At 42.6% G+C, this 19,326-nt stretch overlaps 1 protein-coding gene and 1 long non-coding RNA gene across 11 annotated transcripts in view; one reads left to right on the top strand and one right to left on the bottom strand.

Moving 5' to 3' along the window:
- Nucleotides 1-1,339: 1,339 nt before the first annotated feature.
- LOC309876847 lies at nt 1,340-14,102 on the bottom strand. Of its 2 annotated transcripts, none has more exons than XR_014317262.1 (3): nt 10,930-14,007; nt 5,085-7,918; nt 1,340-2,711 (listed from the first exon to the last, which is right to left on the bottom strand). It is a non-coding gene; the product is annotated as an uncharacterized lncRNA (long non-coding RNA). The 2 variants fall into 2 exon arrangements; XR_014317261.1 differs by lacking the exon at nt 1,340-2,711 and adding an exon at nt 14,032-14,102 and having other exon boundaries at nt 3,803-7,918; nt 10,930-11,011.
- A 463-nt stretch (nt 14,103-14,565) lies between these two features.
- QKI (QKI, KH domain containing RNA binding) overlaps nt 14,566-19,326 on the top strand; it is a 160,995-nt gene continuing 156,234 nt past the window's right edge. For 5 of the 9 annotated variants that reach the window (XM_082757510.1, XM_082757514.1, XM_082757509.1 and 2 more), the window contains exon 1: nt 14,567-15,400. In XM_082757510.1, the coding sequence (XP_082613636.1) occupies nt 15,259-15,400 (142 nt within the window). In that variant the 5' untranslated portion in view covers nt 14,567-15,258. Of the gene's footprint in view, nt 15,401-19,326 lie in introns of all 9 variants that reach the window. The other 4 variants (XM_082757511.1, XM_082757515.1, XM_082757508.1 and 1 more) reach the window with 3 other exon arrangements.

The following is a 19,326-nucleotide window of genomic DNA, read 5'->3' as shown; positions in this document are numbered from 1 at the left end:
GTGCTTGGGTTCTGCTTTTCTTGTGCTGTTCCTCAGCTTGGTGACTAGCTTTGTCCTTCATAAACATTTTTTCCATGCTATAATTTAAATGATGCAGTATGCAACCCGGTCTTAAAAGATAACTTAAGAGTGACAGAAGGAGACTAGCTACTAGTATTTTCATTACAAACCAGTGTCAGTTTTGAGTGACGTGCCCTATATGCCTATGTGGAAGCACGTCCGGATTTTTAGAACAGTAATTTATGATGCAAGAACAAGTTTTTCTAATGAACTATAACATTTCTGTCAAATAGCTGTGTAATAGCTTGTCATTCTGCTGACAGCATTAAGATAACACAGTATTGCAGAACTCTTTTGCACAGTATATTTTAGTACACTACTGTATATTAATGTGAATGTGTAAATATGCTATATATTTGTGTCACTGTGTGGGGGGCTGAAGAGTTTCTTCTCTTTCATTAGGCTTTTCTAAATTTTGGCAGTCTTTTTGCTACTTTCTAATTAGTACACTGTGTAATAACCTTAATGCAGAATCCTGACACTGCAATAGTTCACATAAAGGATGATTTTTACCAGTGACATCATATAATCCAAGTAGACATGGCAGATAAGAAGAGGAGGAAAGGAAAAACAGTTATTCCTCGCTAATGGGGGACTTCGGGATAGAACAATTCCACACTTGCTGAAATTGGCGCAGGATTACATTTGTGCTAAGAAATTAAGCAGTGCCAGGGAGTGCGTCCAGGTGTCGGTGCTGCTCAAGTGTTGGAGCAGCCCTTCGGACAGGTTTACTCCCAGGCCAACCAATGCTTCCCCAAAGGCTTGCTAGGCACTGTATGCCCACAGCATGTTGGATGAAAGCCCAACAGAGTGAACATGGCTAGCCCAGGGTGGCTGGCCTTGCTTTTGCACTTGGATCCTGCTCCTTTTTGTTTCATTTCTTAGAATAGATGCAGCTAGAAAGTCTGTATCAGAAGTTGCCATTGAGTACAGATACCTTTTGTCTCATTGCAGTGCCTTTCCTGGATCATTTCCCTCTTTTATGACATTCTTAAAATCACCCTGGTAAAACAACTAAATGTTTAAAAAACAAAACAGCACAAAACAAACAACCCTCTTTATTTTCTTCACGTAAACATCACAAAATATTAAGCTCTTTCTTCTGTTTTCAGCTTTGAGGATGGTTTTAATATTTTGTAAAAGCCAAAGAAGACAAATTACAGAAAGCAAAAGATAACTGAATCAGAAATACTTGTTAAAAGCTCTCAAATTAGATCATGTAATTAGTACTCCACTTATGAGCATTGACATTTGGTGGAAATACATTTATGCAAACAAATTCAGTTCACATGGTTTAGAAACACTACATGATCTTTAGGAAGGAATGATGCTTGAGGTTTATGTAAGCTTCCTTCATAAGTCTAATTCCTGATATTCAATAGTTTTTAAAACAAGAATTCTCAAAAATTACCATAGAATATCCCTGACCAACAAAATATCCATGGTAATTGCATAAAAATAGCAGAAATAGAATGGTGGTATATTATGTTTTGATATAGGGAATACGTATTATTGAAATAACAGTACAGTCCCCATACTAGTTGGTTTTGCATTTTTCTTCACATAAACCTCCATGTTTTGCCTGCACTTTCTTTCACCTTTCAAATAATCATTTTGTATTCATAAAGCTTGCAGATTCTGCAAGACAAAAATAACAGGTAAAGAAAATAGTAATCAAACAGAAGTCTGGTCTTCTGCCCTGCCCCCTTTACATGGAGAAATAGGAGAAAATGAGGTAAGAAAAATGTTGTGCTTGGAGAGGAAAACTCTCCCAAATTCACAGTAGCTTTGCTAAGCAGGCACTGTTGATATTGGAAGCTGCTTGACCAGAAGAGAAACAGCTCTTGAGGACTTGTGAAGAAATCTGGAGTTGATTTGTGTAAAAGGGAGGATTAATCTGTGTTATTCCACCAGCATCCTGCAGCCTTGATGTTACAACACTCACTCATTAGAGGAGCTCTGTACCAAAACTAATGCATCTTCATGGCTGGAGGTGGGCTCAGATTCCTTCATCAATTAACTCGTGAAGGTTAGGTGTCCGAATAACATTCCTAGAAATTAGATTTGCAGCGTGTGCTAACAACCATGCCTGTGAGCATGAGCTATGAATCTGGAAACACTGATTATGTACTACTTGAAGATGAGGGGGGGAAAGCACACATCTATGGTAACTTGAGAAAACTTGCAGACCTGCTATGCTGATAATATCAAAGATGATGAACAAATCCACCCATCTCTTTTTAACGTTCGGAGAAAATGTCTTTAGCAAAACATGTCTTAGTACATCTTATGCTAAGTTTCTAAACACTTTGCTAGTCGTGGCTTCAGCACTTTGTAGGCATTATGTCTGCAAGGAGCTTCAGGTCCATCCATCATCAGCAGAAATTTAAGCATCTGAGTACAAAAAAAGATCTCCCAAACCTCACCTTATATACCTAAATCCTTTGTTTAGGCACCAAGGATGAATACTCTAAGGATGTATATCAAAATCAAAAAAAACTCCTGTTCAGTTGCGTGCCATCCATGGAGGTAATACCTTCCAATCCGTGGGATGATTCTGTTACATTGGTATGGAAACAGCTAGACTTCTCACAGTTTAGGTGGAGTGCCAGATTCCCTTTTAAGTGCTGTGATTCAGCTGTAGGAAATATCTTTTGGGAAAGAAAAAAGGTAAATTTATGCAGGAATCCATTTGGAAAAATCCCAGCCTAAAGATTCAGCAGACTCCAGAAAGTACTTTTTTGAAAACACATGGCTGCACCCCGCTGCCTTCAGATAAAATGTGGCAACACTTCAGAGTCAGCCTTAAGAAAAAAGGAAGATTGCTCATTTTTAGTGTTTGTTGTGCAGGATGAATGTTGAGAGAGCTTACCTGCAATTTCCCACACTTTTGTTCATTCTTAAGAATATTGTGATTTCAGAATTTGATTGAAATTCCTTGGACAATGAAAAACACGCAGAGGTGTGAAGTTAATTCTTCACCTAGCAAACAATTCAGGGGGAATTTCTACTGCTCTAAATCTTAACCAGTCTGGCAATCCTGACAGCACTGTGTTTGGTCCTTAGAAACAACCAACTCAATGACCTACTTTTTTTCTTAAGAAATAGGATTTTGTGTTGGGACCTAAATTCTGAATCCATTGTAGGATTCTTCTGATTCAGAGAAGTGAGGAATGCACTCCATCCTTGTTTATCCTTGAAGGAAAATGTCACAAGACAGAAGGTCTTGCCCTTAAGAATTCACTGAAAGCGTTACTGTGCTATTTGTGTGATTGCTTTTGTGCACTTTCATCTTCTGAAAGCAAAGGTTACTCTTAGTCAGAAATCTGTGGACGCAAATGAATTTCAGAGGAAGAAAACAGGTACCTAGTTTCTGTCCTGTCTTCCACATAAAGAATGTGAACTAGCTAATACGTAAGCCTCAAGTCCTGTTGGTCTAGACAAGACTCTATGGCTCCTCAGGCATCTCTTTCTAAATAATCTCCTGAGAGGCTTGTCTTTAACATCAAGGTGCTGGACTGGCATTCAGCTGATGGATGAGTGTGTACAATGTCTAGTTTGGGCTTAAGTTACCTTTGCAAATTCTTCATTTTCCTGTGCAAAATTTTTGTTTCACTCAATGCTTGGATATCACAGGCAAAGGCAATGAAAATAGTGAAGTTAATATTTGAAGTTCACATAAATAATAACTTCAGAATAAATGAAATGTAGATGCTTTATTGGATTTAATTACATATGAAATTGAACAACCCAAAACCAAAGTACAATAAAAACATGATTATATTTATTAGGGCAATGTTTTATCAAATTTAGATAGGCTTATTATGAAAATCAATACCAGACTAGACAGTGAACTACTGTTGCACTTAGAGCTAAGAGTTAACATTCTGCAGTCGCTTCAGTAAGTTTTTAAATGATAGCACAAAAGCACATTTTAAAATCCTCATGTTCTGGTTCGTGATTGTGAAAGGAAATTGTAGAATTGCTGTCTCACTTCTACAGCAGGGCCTTGTTTACCACAGCTAAGCATGCATCAGAGGGGGAAGAAGGGGCTAACAGAAGGGTAGAGATGATTAAGGGTTGAAAATAAGATTCTTGACAGTGTGGCATTAAAAGAATTATGTCTATTTCAGTTCTCGCATTTTAATGCAATATATTCTTTCATCTATACAAAAAAAAAAGTTTAATTTACAATTTTCAGCTATGTTAAAAATAAAATCATATTCTAGTGTATCTTGCTATAGCCTCAGTATACCCTATATTTAATTTAAAAATATCTAGTGTAGTTTCCAGCCCACCCCCAAGTCTCACAATATCTAAACCTCCTCCTAAATAAATCAACTAAAATCATCAAAGTCATTGCAGAAAGCTTCATTTAGTCATTTAACTTGTAACCCTGATTACTTATCTGCATCTTGTATCATACAAACAAAATGCATGTTTATTGCTCATGACAGACATTAAAGGAAACTCTGTACAGCACTGAAGCTTTGCTTTTTTATTACTGGAAACACAAATCCAGTTAAGATTTTTTTTTGACAAGCGTTCATTTTTCAATTAAAATGTTTTATTTCAAATTTATTCTCAGTTGAAATGAGTTACATTTGCAGCTGAGGAAAGCAAAGATGAAACTTTGTTCTTTTCTTTTGTGCTCAGCTGTACAATTTATTTTTCTCCTGGCAACAGATTTTAAATCTCTTTGCTTTTTTTTTTTTTTTTTTCATGGGAACTGTTTAGTAAGTGCCGACATTAGGGCTGACAACGCTTTGTGTGTTTTTTTCCTTTTGCCTGGTTTCTGTGTCTGTGTGTGCAGGCATGCATTCATTAACGTAATTCCTCAACATTCAACAAGAGTGCATCATAAACCAGAGGAAAAAGGCCTCATAAATATTTAGATCCTCCATCTACTTTCCAAAACTAAAGTGAGAAAGAGTATTTAGTGAGGACTGGGTTTGAGTTAATCTGCATATGAACTGAAAGGGGGTACAAAAGGATGAAAAGGTGGTGGAAACTAGCATACAAACCCCGTAGTCTCCAGGGGGCCATTCATCTTGTTCTTGTCAATACAATCTCAGTCTTACTGCTTGGCTGTTTTCTGCGCATGGCCCAACAGGCTGGCTTTGCTGAGGCAGTGTTGCAGAGGATGTGAGAGCCTTCTTCCTAATTTTGTTCTATCGTGTAATTTTTTCAGAGGAGAAGCAAAATACTTCATGTTTCAGAAGAAGCTGGAGAAATCTCTCCAAACGCTTCTCTACTTGTTTGTGGTCCACACTGACATAGGAACTTCCCCTTTTTAAGTAAAGGGACAGGTAGGTCATATGGAAAGCAATTTTAGGTAAGCTGACAATTAATGACAAGCAATGAGATCACATTCTAGTTTAAGGCATATTATATTTTCATATAGAGCTACACAACTGTACAATTTGGACTTAATGTTGTGTACATTTATATATGAAATTGCACTAACACACCACCAGAAAGTTCAATATTACAGATGTTTTAAAAAAAAAAAAAAAAAACTTTTTGTAATTGTACAGTGACCCAAGTGTCTAGGTTGGAAGGCACCTCTTCAAATCCCTTAGTCCAACGCCACACAGGGAATTCAGTAATTATTTTAGAATTTTAAGTTTCAAAAATGAGGGAATATGTAATGCATTTAAAAATTATTTCATGAACTGAGATCAAATTGATTTTGAAAGATTACCACTTACTACATATGATCATTGATGACCTGCAACTGTTGTGCATAGATGTCATTTTCAGCTAAAATGAAGCAAGGATAACTAAAGTCTGTAAGAAGACATGAATAATGATTTCACGCGTAACAAAATTCTTGATCATGAACAGCCAAATGACAGCAGTTTCTTGGCTCTTGTGAGGAAAAAGTATGAAATAATATAAGTAACTCTTTCATCAGCTTTTACATCTAGTGTCTGAACATAAAACAAGAGACATCAATACTATATGCAAAACTGGTTATTTTAGTCATAATATGGGTACAGTTCACTTACCTTACAACATTACTATCTACTATTTTGTATGTGCAATAACTAGTTATCAAATTAATCTTTGTATTTCAGTCTCCTAATTAAATTTCCCAGTTTACTTTTTTTTTTTTTTGAGAGGGTTTTAACAGACCTCCCCAGAACTCTAATACTGAAACAAAATTGTGAGCATATTGACGTAACATCTCAGGTACGAGCCTGAGCGAATACTACCATGACTCCCTTACTAATCACCTGTGGTCAATCTGACACAGAGCTCTACTTACTCTGACAAGCATCTCCAGTGGTACCAAGGTCTGTCTGTAGCCACAGGGATGAGTGACTTCACTAACCTGTAAGACAGGTGTGTACAAACTTCAAAAGGGGACAAAAGATCAGCTACACCTCTAATTAAAATCAGATGGATGACTATAAATAGACTCCATGGGAGGAAAACTGAAGTGGAGATGTATGCATTTGAATTGGCTTGCTAAAACCTTTTTTCTGGCATGAAATTTGGCCACATAAAGCAAGTAGAAAATTTCTGGAGATGGGGAAATCCTTTAAGTCCAGTAGTGCCTCCTCTTCTTCTCTAAAAGAGAAGCAAGTGGTCTGCAAGCTTCCCAAGTAACAGGGACTTTCCAGACCTTGCTAGGGTGGGTACAAGAAAGGCTGCCTATTTTAGATCACCTAACACCTGGTTTCATGCTGACTTTCTTTAATCAAAAGAAAATTATGAAAACTCAAGAGAACTTTTTCCTGCCTTGCCTTGAGCATTGTTTTCTTTATAGTCCCTGACACAACCTGTTGTCTTTTAAGCATATTGTTATGCAAGACCAAATACTTGTTAATACATAAAACAGTATTGTTACACAAACTGGATAGTGGAGTATGTTCTCTGGGATACCTACCTTTGCATGATCAGGATGCAGAAGGGAGGGCTAAAAAACTGAGAGAGTTATCTGTTCTGTGAAAACAAAATCCTGTAGTCACCACAGTAACTGTAATAACCTTTATTTCCTAGTCTAACAGATTACCTAAACACCCCAAAGGTGAAGAAAGCTGCCTGTGAAACTTTCAAATATATTTTAACCAATACAATAGCATAAAAGATAATGTTAACACTTCGGTGATCACCTTATTTACAAATTATGCAATGAATTCTGTAACTTGCAACTGCGTATTAGAGAAAGTGGCCTTAACTTTTCTAAGTTACAAGAAAAGTTGTAATGTATGTACATGGAAATTTCTCATGTTCTAGTTGAACACGAATATCTACATGTGAACTAGATCTGCTCAAGTCATCTGAATATACACAGGAAATGTGTTATATTTCCTTGTACTTCAGTTATAATCAGAGAGCAAACACAAAACCTTTCAAACTAAAAATAATAAAAATATAAGAATCTGAGAGATGGTTAGAATGGTAAAATGTAATTTCCAAACATATTGAATTTATCTTCAATTACTGTTGTTTCTTTAATCAGACCACTATGTCTAAATTTGGACAATTACTCAACTTTGTGTAGCATCTACTTTGCCCCTACACCATTAATTTTTCAGCTTACTTCCTCACCCCCTTACTCTGTGGTCTGTCCTACACAATGAATTTTCTGAATGTGAAATACTAATACACTTCTAAAAGCCAGAGGTAGGGAACGACTGTATTTAGGAGTAATTTAGTTCTTGTAAAAATCCTGAACTCAAGCTTCTGCTCAGACTATTTGAAGAGGAAAAGTTGTTAATAGAAAAACGTTTCTGCCTGCCTACAGTGAGATTCAGATGTCTATACAAGAGCTTGCAGCAGCTGTTCCAGATGCCCTTGAAGGTGTCAGAGACATCCAGACAGAGTGGGCTGATGTGATGCAGGAACTCTGAGAGAAAAGTGACATGGAGATTTGAGCAGGTACAAGACAGGATACCAGAAGGCACGTGAATCCTACCCTTGATAGTGTTTATACTCTCCTAACAAAGAATTACTATAATTCAGCAATAAACTCTAATAACGATGAGATTATTAGTATTAGCTTAGTATTAGCTAAGTAAGATCATACAATTGCATGTAAGTGACTGTAGTTCCAAATGGGCTCCAGTGACAGTCAAATAAGGATTTACAACACACCAATCTACAGCTGCCAACAAAGATAGCACAAGCCTTAGGATGCCTCCTGTTTCTGTGAGGAGATGCCAAATCCTCCCCAAGTCACAGTGGCACTGCTATAGCAGGCATTCATCCTTGCATCTCAAAGTACTTTACTGTAGTGTGTTTCGCAACTTCGAAGAGTAGAAAACAGTGAAATGGGGTATGCCGTAACTACTGCTAGCTACTGTATTCCAGGAGAGACCTCCCATGCTCAGGAGAAAGAAAATGGCTACGAGGAACAAATGGGAGAGAATGCCATCTGCAAACAAAACACAGTTTAGACTTCCAACAGTGTAAAAAGACCATACAAAATGTTGTGAGACTGAACACCATCTCTGCTGTTTCCTTCTAGAGAAAAGGCACTAATACCCATGAGCAGATAAAGCAGACAACACACTTCTGAATATACCGTAGCATGGAAGCAAAGTGGTCTTTGTGCGGGAGATTGATGACCACTGCGCCCTGTCCTTTGCTTTGGAGGAACGCTGCTGAACGAGTCTCTCATCTCCAGACGCTTCTCAGGTTCATAATGCTCAGTCCCCTTCCTTCTGCACTGCTTTATAACTCCAGATGCTTCTCTTATTTTTGCCACCATTAGATATAACAAAGAACTTAAGAAAAATAAAGATTTGGAATATATAAAGGATTGAGTTGAAAAAAGATTTAGTCATATGTAAGATTCCGGATCTGTCGGATTAATTGATTATATGTTATTAGATGGCTAAGCCACTACAAATGATTCTTGTTTGTTACCAGAAGGTTTGAAAATGCAACATTTTATTATACTTCATGTGGATGTGTTTTGTCCAGTTAAGTATAAGCTCCTTGGGTAAGCACTGCTGCTCTTCATGTACTGAACATTAAGAAGTATAAGCAACATATCGCCGGCAATCCTTCAGTGTAAGTCGATACACATATACATTCATATTTCAGACATGTTAAAAGGAAAAATTAACTTAATGTATCAATTGCATTTTAAGCTCTACTTGCTTTTAGTAGTAATTGAGATGAATGGATAATTTAAATCTATTTACAAAGTTAAGGCTGAAAGCATTTCATTTATATTCAACAAAACCCGATATACTATGGTATTTTACCAAAAATGGTGCACCTGAGAAAGACTTCTCACTTTCTTTAGTTGACAGCTCCTCGCTACTGTTGTTGTCAAAATACATCTGCACAATTTTTTTTAATTCTATAGTGAATGTGGAAATATTTCTCATTACAGTGGAAAATAAAAATATGTTTGACTATATATATCTTGTGCAGAAATATGTCTTTCAGCATTGTATTTTTAGTTACATGTAGCAAATAAAAAAAGCTGCTGATGGCACTAACTGTAGTAGTTGACCGCATCACTTGATTAAAATGCAGAATGCTATCCTGGATAGGTTGAAGGTAGAGAGTGTAAATCAGATGGTAGAAGACAAACAGGTACATCTGAAGTAAACAATGGCTAATATCTCTTAATATTCTTAATTTCTGGATATCCTCATATCGTAGTCTCTTTCACAGCACACGTTGACTCGGATGACGCACATTTAGCAGTGGTCAATTCAGTGCCTCCACAGGCTCAGGCAGCATGTGCTCAGTGCCACTCCCACCTCTGTGGCAGTGGCTGACGGCCCCAGTGTGTCCGTACCCGAGTTCTCCGGTGGGGACAGGCCAGAGGCCAGCTGCAGTTCTCAGCTATACAAACCTGGGGCTGTTTAGCTAGGGTAGTAATTTTGTGACTGTACAAATGGAAAACACGCTATCTGAACCTACAGGACCATGGGACTTGGAACCATTAGAAGTGTGTACGCTGCGCTCAAGAGGTTTTGACTCTTTTTAGTGAACTAGTAAGAGTAGTGATTACCCATGATCCAAGAGCAAAATGCACAACAGTACAAGCAGTTGTAAATTACAAGATGTAGGGAAGTTTATGAGCTTAGAGGTAAAACTTATCTTCTGACTGTGCATGATTCAAATATATTCTGTGAAAAAAATGTCTTTTTCCTTGCTGGCTTTTGAATTTAAGTAACAGTATGAGCAAGAGACAAAGCACTACGACAAAGTAGGTAAATTTTATTTATAATATCTCAATTTAGTTTTATCTATCTAATTGCTGGCCATTTTTTTCCTTTCTATGTTTTCTGAGATTGCTTTTCCTTCTTTCCTGTTTTCTCACTGCTTTCTGCCTTTTTCAGCTACGTTACACTAAGAGTGGCCTATGAGACACCATTTTCATCTCATACTGAAGAGGGCGAAATGAAACCCCTCTAAACCCTGGTTTCAATGCAGGGAGATTTCCTGGGTGCCTAGCAGAGCTACCACCTGCCCTGAGTACAACAGATACCTTTGCTCATCACTAGAATGCTGCCTTTTCAGAAGAAAAGTCCACATAGCAGTACATAAAGAAACAGCATGTACAGGCATTACAGATCAATGGAAGTTATCTACTTAAAGAAAAATATAATAGATGATCTATGGTAATTAATCTATGGAACACTGATGCAATACATCCTACAATATGATGATTTATATCTTTTCCACACATAACCATGACTATTTGATACTTAGGGTGAAGCCCAAGACAGAGATACCCATGCCTTCACTAAGACTTAAACAAAATACTGAATACTTTATGAAACAGGATTGAGGCCCATCCAGCCTACCTGCATGAAGAACAGTAACTCAAGGCACATGGAATATACCTTACCGAAAAAACCTGACCAGATTTAGCTCAAAGGTGGAAAATACCTTTTTGTTGGCCAGTTCCAAGAGGAGAGATGGGTGAAGAGTTGACTCACCCTTCTCACAGAGCTGTTGTGCTGCCTTACACCTAGAAAACAAAACAAATTCCTTCCAGACTAAGGTATGCTTAAAACCCCCATCTTCTACTTCTTCAGCAATCAGTCAATGTCGATAGTGAACAAAAATTAGGCATTATCTCTTCTGAGGTTGTGCACAGCAATCAGAAACAGAAGTGCCTGTGTTCTGATCTGATGATGTTTAATGGCTGAAGTCTATCCTAGGATTTAAAGACAAGACATCTTTTCAACTCACTGCTGTGTCAGGAAAACATTCAAGCTGGAATGAAGCATCCAATTATACAGACAGGATACACCTGGCAGACAGAGTATACAGGTAAGACTTAGCATTAGTATTTAAAGAACCTGAGGTGGTCATTGGAACAACCTTTTTTCTTTAAATACTTTCCTTTTTTTTTTTTTTTTATTTGACTATGAATACTATGCCTTCTACTTATTGCTTTGAAGCTCTACTATGATTTCTGTTGGAAAGTTAGCTGTCAGTTTGGCTTAATGTCAAAGGAAACAGGTTTTAAGGAGTTATCAGGCATCACAGAATTCAAATACTGTTGATGCTCTTGGAAGTTTTTGGTCTGAATCTAGACCATGCCATGTTCGTGTGTTAACACCTTCTAGAGATTAATTAATTTCAGGTGTTTATCTAGTGGCCACGTCTGCTGCATCACAGTTACAGCAACTACAGTCTTGTCCACCACACGTGAATCACAAACAGTCCTGAAGCAGTATTTTTCCTCAGGTGACTGTAAATGGGTAAGTGAATAGTCTCTTCTTTCCCTAAAGAAGGGTGGTATGGCACACTGTTACCCTCCTGTTGTAGGCGGTTTCAGAAGGCTGGTGACATCCAGGTGCATGCGCCTATGAGTAAGTCAACAGAAATGCTGGAAGCAATTGTGAATGCTTTAACTAAAAGAATGTTTCTCAGTAGCCATCAGCCTTCAGGTCTCCTCTTTCCCCAGCTGCTATCAGATATGAACATTATAGCAGTAATTGAATTTGCTTTTTATGATCAGCGCAAGGCCTTAACTGCCATGTACAGAGCCTGCTGCTGGCATTATCATGTTTTGTCTTATTTCAAGATTAGATTAATGCAATAAAACTTCACCTTAAAAAAAAAAAAAAAAAAAACAACTGTTGGAGAATACTACGTTATGAGATACAAGAAGGGCTACCTAGATACAGACACAGGAGTTAGAGATAAGGACTTCTGCTGGTGTTCAGACCAAAGTTAAGGTGTTAGGTAGTTACCACAAGAACCATCTGTGGCCACAGGACCCGTTTACCTTGAAATAAACAAACCAAAACAACAACAAAATCCCCTCCCCTGTCTTTTCCTCCATGGGAAAACTCCAAAGTTCAATGCAGTGCAAGGGAATTTCTACTTCCTGTTGCCAGTCTTGATGGGAGCTACACCTTCTCACAGCTCCTTAGCCAGGAACAATTCAGCTTTCATCTCCCATGCGCTCTTAAGGCCCCCTTTCCTGGGACATGGAAGCATGGGAAGGTGAAGGAAGAGAGAAGAACACCAGGCATGCAGAGGGTTTTTTTAGGTAGGTTTTTTGTTGATTTTACGATGTACTTGATGAAGAAAGAAGTCTTTGTGATTTTTTTTTTAAATTTATTTAAAGCTAACAGTGATTTATCTACATGTTGTCACAGCATTCAGGTTTTCCAGTGGCATCTTTCCAGTGCTTTAAGTTCAGACTTGAAGTATCCGTGGAAAAATGAAGGATGAGATTTTTTCCTAGGTAGCTTATGCTTAATTACACAGGCAGCCTCAACACGTCGTTTTACCTCAATTTTTGTAATCTCCAGGCTAGGTAAACAATTCAGATTAACACATGGCAAAACAGAGCTTGAATCCTGCACTGCAACGCATGAATGCAATATTGCCAGTGCTGCTGGTGTCCAACATCCTATTCTCCAGTACATAAATGCAAAATAGCTTACCATAAGCTACACTGTTCTCATTAGCTGGTAGGTCAATTGGTAGTTACTGCACAGTGACTTGTGCTGGTATTTTCTTACCTTATATCGTGTGCTTGCTTTATCTGCTTGTATCCAAGCAGTGGAAGCACTTTATGTGCAGGAGGCTATAATGAAGCAGTATGGGAACAGCTGCACCAAATCTGCTGAAAAAAGTCTCCATATGCTATTTTTACTGTGAGAATTGGCAGTCCAGAACAATTATTCTGACATTATCTAAGTTCATCTAATTTTAAGACGAAAGCCTGCTGTCTGACTGATGTCCTTAATCAAATTGAAGGACTCAGTAACATGTTTTCTCCGTGTTTAAGAAGAGCTTTCAGTCACTGGTCAAAAATAAGCCGATAAAAGGCTACAAAAAATGCAACAACTTCCAGACTGATTGATGACAAAAAAAGATGATGGTTTTGGTAGGCATGGAAGGTGTGCTTTTGTGTATCACCATTTTAAAACAAGAAAAGGAATTGAGGAAATATAATATCGTTATTAAATAGGAATGGCATTGCTTCATCATCTGTAGCCATGCTGCAGCGTGCTTTGGGCATGCTATATTGAGGGAATAACAATCTATGGTAAAAAAAAAAAATAATGTAAAAATAAACATGTTTGTAACATTGGTATGCTTTTTGATTCTTTTTCCGAGTAGTTTTAAAAAAAGGCGATGGATGCAGCAAACACGACTTATCTCACATAAACCATTAAATTTTACTTACGTAAACCAAACCCTGAAATTAAACACGTTATCTCGTCCAAATAAAGAGTTTACGAGAGGGATCCAGCCAGCAGCGGGAGGAACGCAACCATCCGAGGCACCGCAGCCGCTTCGTGCCCCACGCTCCGCGCTGACCAGCGGAGCTCGACGGCACCCGGCACAGCCTCGCACCCTGCCTGCCCGAGAGCCCCCAACGCCTCCGGGCACCGCCTCCCCATCCCATCCCAGCGCCCCGAGGGCGGCTTCACCCCCACAGCCCGAGCAGCGGCCCAACGGCCGCACCGCCCGCGCGCGGTGCCCGTTAAACGGCCGCCTCCCACCCCCACCCCGCGGTACCTGAGCCCCGCGCCGCTCCCGCTGGCGCCGCGCGGCCGCTTTAAGGGTTACAGGGCGGCGGCGCATGCGCGGCGCACCCACTGCTTTTTTTTTTCCCTCCTCCCCCCCCCCACACACACAGCGCCGAGCGCACGCGCGCCTGCCGGGGGCTCTCCCCACCCCCCCCCTCCCCTCCGGGCGCCGCGCACGTGACCCCGCGGAGCGCGCCCCGCCGCGCGGAGACTTTGTTTAGGAGAGGGGCGCGCGGCCCCGAAAGGGGGCGTGGCCGCGAGGGGGAGCCCAGCTCCCGCCCCGGCAGCCCAACGGTTGGCTCCGCCAAGCGGCGCTGCCGCCGCCTAACGGCCGCCGCGGCCACGCCCACCCCCCCCGCTCCCCGCGGTGGCCACGCCCACCCCCGGTGGCCCCGCCCCCCTCCGCTCCGCTCCGCTCCGCTCCCCGCCCGCTGCCGCCGCTGCCAGCGCAGCCTGAACTGAGGCGAACTCGGGAGCGAACTGGGGAGAAGTGAGGAGGCGGCGGCGGGGCTGACGCGCACCAGCCACAGGCGGCGGCGGCGGCGGGAGGGCGGGGAGGAGGAGGACGACGACCAAGAGGACTCGCCCGGCGGCGGCGGCAGCGGAGAGACCCCGGCGGCTGCTCCTGGGAAGCGGCGGCCGCGGCAGCCCGCCCCGCTCGTCCCCTCCCTCCCTCCGCCCGCCCTCCCCCGCCGCGGAGCCGGGGGGCAGCGCCGAGGAGCGGAGCCGGGCGGAGCGGCAGCAGCGGCAGCAGCAGCAGCAGGAGGAGGAGGAGGAGGAGGAGGAGGAGGAGGAGGAGGAGGCGGAGGGGGGACGCAGCCCGGGCCGCGCCGGCCGAGGGCGCACGGAGCGGCGGCAGCAGCGGGAGGAGGCGGCGGCGGGGCCCCGCGGCCGGGGAGCAGCGCCTAGCCGGCGGCGGGCTGCCCTCCTGCGAGTTTCCTCTTTTTCTCTCGGCTCTCCCCTCGCGGCGGCGGCTGAGCCTCGGCCCCCGGCGCCGAGCCGTCCTCCTCCTCCTCCTCCTCCTCCTTCCTCGCGGGAGCTCCCCTGCCCGCCCCCTCCCCTCCCCTCCCCTCCCTCCCTCCCTCCCTCCCTCCCCTCCCCCGCGCTCGCTGCCGGCCCGCCCGCTCCCCGCCGGGCGCCCCGTGCCGGTGCCGCCGCCGCTGCCGCCGCCTCGCTCGGCGGAGCTGCTGCGGGCGCCCGCCCTGCGCCGTGGAATATGGTTGGGGAAATGGAAACCAAGGAGAAGCCCAAGCCGAGCCCCGATTACCTGATGCAGCTGATGAACGACAAGAAGCTGATGAGCAGCCTGCCCAACTTCTGCGGGATCTTCAACCACCTCGAGCGGCTGCTGGACGAAGGTAAAGCCCGGCCCCGCCGCCCCGCGCCCCCCGCCGCCGCCCCGCTCGCTGCCAGCCCGGCACAAAGGGGAAGTGCGGCGCTGCCCGCCCGCGGCTGTGCCTTGACGAAAACACCTTTTATTTATTATGATGATGATGATGATTTTTTTTTTTTAATTTCTATTTTTTTTTATATATATATTTTTTTTTTCTCTCCGGCCTCCCGCCCGGGGAAGGCTGCCCGCCGCGTGGAGGGGAGGGAGGGAGCGAGGAGAGGCGCTGAGGAATGCACGGGGGGGGGGGGAGGAGGAGGAGGAGGAAGGCTCCCAGGCCCCCTTCTCTTTCCTTCCCTTCCCTTCCCCCCCGGCCCGTCCCCAGCGCCACCCCCCCGAGCAGTAGTTGTAGTTGGGCTCTGGCCGCCGGCGGATCGGATCCCCCCCCTGGGTACGGGATCCCCCCCCGGCCGGCTGCTCCGTGGGACGGCCGCTGCCTCTCGGGCCCCGGCCAGGCCCCTGCGCTGTGGGGCCGGGGGGTGGGGGCCGTGCGGGCTCGCCCCGTGTCCCGCAGGGCCTCCCGGCAGACCTGCCGTGGCGAAATACGGCTCTGCCTTTGGGCGCACTTAGCCCAAGTTTGCCTCTTTCTTTTTTTTGTTAGAAGCCTTCCCCTTTCTGCCCACCTTAAACGTGAGGCTTTCTGGAGAGTTAGACGTGTTTAACCACCTCTGGTAGCCTTGCAAAACATACACCAAAGCCAGAAAGTGTTTGTGCGGCCCCAACTCCTCCAGGTCCTCAGGCTGAATCCGAGATCTCGAGTCAGGGCTCCCGTCCGCAGACATATTCCTCCTCCTCCTCCTCCTCGGTAAAAAGAAGTTTGGGAAGTTGTTGACCTCGGAAGATGGAAGAGCTGGTTATATTTGGTAGAGCGACTCCCCGCCCTCTCCCAAGACTGTAAAAGAGAGATAGTGGCTGTAGTACAACAAAAAAAAAAATAGCATATCGAGAAAATGCTGCCTTCTGAAATAAGTGATAGAGGAGTACAAAAAACAAACCAAGCGACCAAGCGGTGAAGAATTATGAAAAACGGACTCCGGGAAGTGATACAATGGGAGATTGTTTTTCCTTTTGTGAGAATCTTTTTTTTTTTTTTTTTTTTTTTTTGAGAATTTTGGTAGGTGTGAATCTATAGCTGAGCAAATATGGATGTGAAAAGTAAAACAACTTAGGAATTGTGTTCTTGGGCTCCATAGAAAATGACCTCTGCAGAGTAATTAGGATTATAGTAAATATCAAGATGAAAGTTGACTGAGAAGACCTTGTTTTTTTTTTTTTTTTTTTTTTCCCCCCCAAACAAATATTTCAGGGACTTGATGTTGGATTTTTGATCTCCTCAATCTCTTCAGCTTTGTATATTTGACCAGAGGAGGCCCGAAACTTTTTTTTTTTTTCTGTCACAGAACAAAAGAGAGAAAAACATTTCCCATACAAAAAGGACACTGAAAGAGGAATGTCTGTAATCCTTGCATCTGTTGAGATTATTCTTTTTTTAATACCGAAAGCTCTGGAAGCCTGTTCCGTGAAGTGTTAGAATCCCAAAATGAGGGCTGTGGAGACTCCTGAAAAAGTTGTTTAAGGGTTGTGTTGAAGCTGCTCTTCACACTCTTCTCGAAAAAGAAACCAAAAAACTCTGTTCCTAAATAGTCTCAGGAAGAATTCTGCTATCCCTTTAAGCTTCTTTGCTTTTCCTGTTTACGTTGGCAGTGGGGTGGAAGCATTGTGGAGGCAGAAAACTTTTTGGAATGCTGAGAAAAAAAAAAAAAAATGTTTCATGCAAATCTGTTGAATTGCTCCAGGCCTGCGAGGTTTGGGCGCTAGGGGGCGGCAGGTATTTTTTTTCTGAGACACGAGGCCCCCGCTCACCGCCGCGAGCTGGAGCAGAGCAATGAACTCGCCTGGCAGCAGGGAACGACAAATATCCGTGGGTTTGCGCGGATTTCTCTGTTGGCACGGGCTTGTATCGCTCAGATGCATGCAGGTCGTGTTATGTAGGTGGGATAGTCGATAGGGATGAACAACCGAGGGGTCCGAGCAGCTGTTGTTCTGCGAGACACCTACCTTGGCTGCCGGGGGGCACCGCGTTGGGGAGCCTCAGCTCGATGCCGCCTTGACATTCTCCAGGAGAGTTCCCCAGCGTGGCTCAGAGCACTGACGTGGAAGTGTGACATTTAATATTTTCATCATGGAGCTCATGAGAACACACAGTATTAGGGGCAGGTGTCTGTGTGCGTTGGTTGCATGTGTGTAGAAAGTTAGTGCTCGCGTTCCCCTCGCCCCCGGTCTGGTTTTTACTGCTTCTTGTTCAACGTCTTGTGCCTTTGGGTGTCTTCCTTTATTTTTCACTCACTGTATAGCCATCTTCCTGGAGATTCAGCTTGTGCTTGAGAAGTGTAACACTTCTAGATAACTGTCAGACTGCGAGCCTTGGCATCCCATTTTCTACTGGTCTAACTGAAGAAATAATGTCACAACCCCAGGCATTCAGGCAAATGTAGTTTCTCTACAGGAATGAGAAGTTTTAGAATTTATTCATTTACTTATCTTACATGCCCTCATTAAAAACAAAAATCAAATGGGCTTCTGCATTGATTACTTCTTGTAATTGTACGCAACAAGGAATAGAAACTGACCCGGCAATTTAAAGAAGAGCTTTCCATCTAATCTGGTTAGACCTCAGAAAGCGTATCTCATTCTTGTCCGGTTCCCGTGCTCTCTGTGTTACCCAAAACACGTTTTCCTTTCTGAACTCTATCCTAATGTTTGATCTTTGAAAATCGTCGTGCTTAATTTAGTAGATGGTCTCTGCCTTACAGCATTTGTTTTGAAGATCGGCTTAAATGTGAGAGGTACACGGAGGAAACTTTTAATGAACTACTTGAGAATAAAATATGAAAGTCACAGATCTGTTTAGGTTACAGATATTTTTGCATATGTGTGCTTTCAACTTCTTATGTGTAAATAAGGCTTTTGTGGATTAACAAGGATGTTTAAAGTGCACATCATAATAACTAGGAAGCTGGATTGTTTTTATCAGACTAGTGCAAACCTGTGGGAAGAGAGGGCTTTTCCTGCATGTGGAATAGGCTGTATTTCCTGTAATTGTTTGCACCATCAAGTGTGACATGATTTTTTTGTGCTTCAGCTTCTTAGATACTACCTTTAATGATTCTACCTTACAATCTTTTTTGTCTACTGATATAGATTAGTGGTCCCCACTGTGGAAAACGAATCCATCGTATCATTTTTTCTTACACTGATTTTTTAAAAATAAATTAGATGTTTTGAACTCTAATTGCATTCTGACCTATTGTAATTAGTGTGTTACTTTGGCTTTATTCTTTCAGCAGACTTTGAACAAATATGCCTAAATTACGATATGACACCTAAGTAGTGTAGTTCTCATGTTTAAGTGCCTGGTTTTCTTGAACCTATGGGTGGTCAGAATGTTGTACTTGGTTGGGACAGACGCAGATCGTTTAAAAAAAAAAAAGCCAGGGCCACAGATTCAAAATCATAAAAATCACAGATTCAAAATCATTCATTGACATAGAAAGAATGAATTCCTGATAAAGGCTCTTTAAATGGCACCTCAAAAACTTCTGCGCTCCTGTCAGACCCGCACTGAAGGCGACTCAAAAGTTGCCTTCCTTTGAACGCGAGTTAAGCCGTGCATCTAGCTCTTGGGGGTGGACCTGATTTAATGGCAGATAGGCAGCCTGTTCTCAAATACCAGTTCCAACAAAACATCCAGGTAGGGGTTAAGGAGGATAACTTTTTCTTGGATGCTGCTCTCAGTTCTCGGTGCTCTGCTTGCTGAGAAAAATACATGTGGGCTCTCACAGCCCAGCGATTTCGTGTCAGCCTCGTTGTCTTACCTAAAATGTCTGCGTGAGT

Source organism: Aythya marila (genome assembly GCF_965140915.1).
Source record: "Aythya marila genome assembly, chromosome: 3".
Lineage (NCBI taxonomy): Eukaryota > Metazoa > Chordata > Aves > Anseriformes > Anatidae > Aythya > Aythya marila.
Note: the sequence above shows the minus strand (reverse complement) of the source record. Positions and strands in the feature narration are given on the sequence as shown.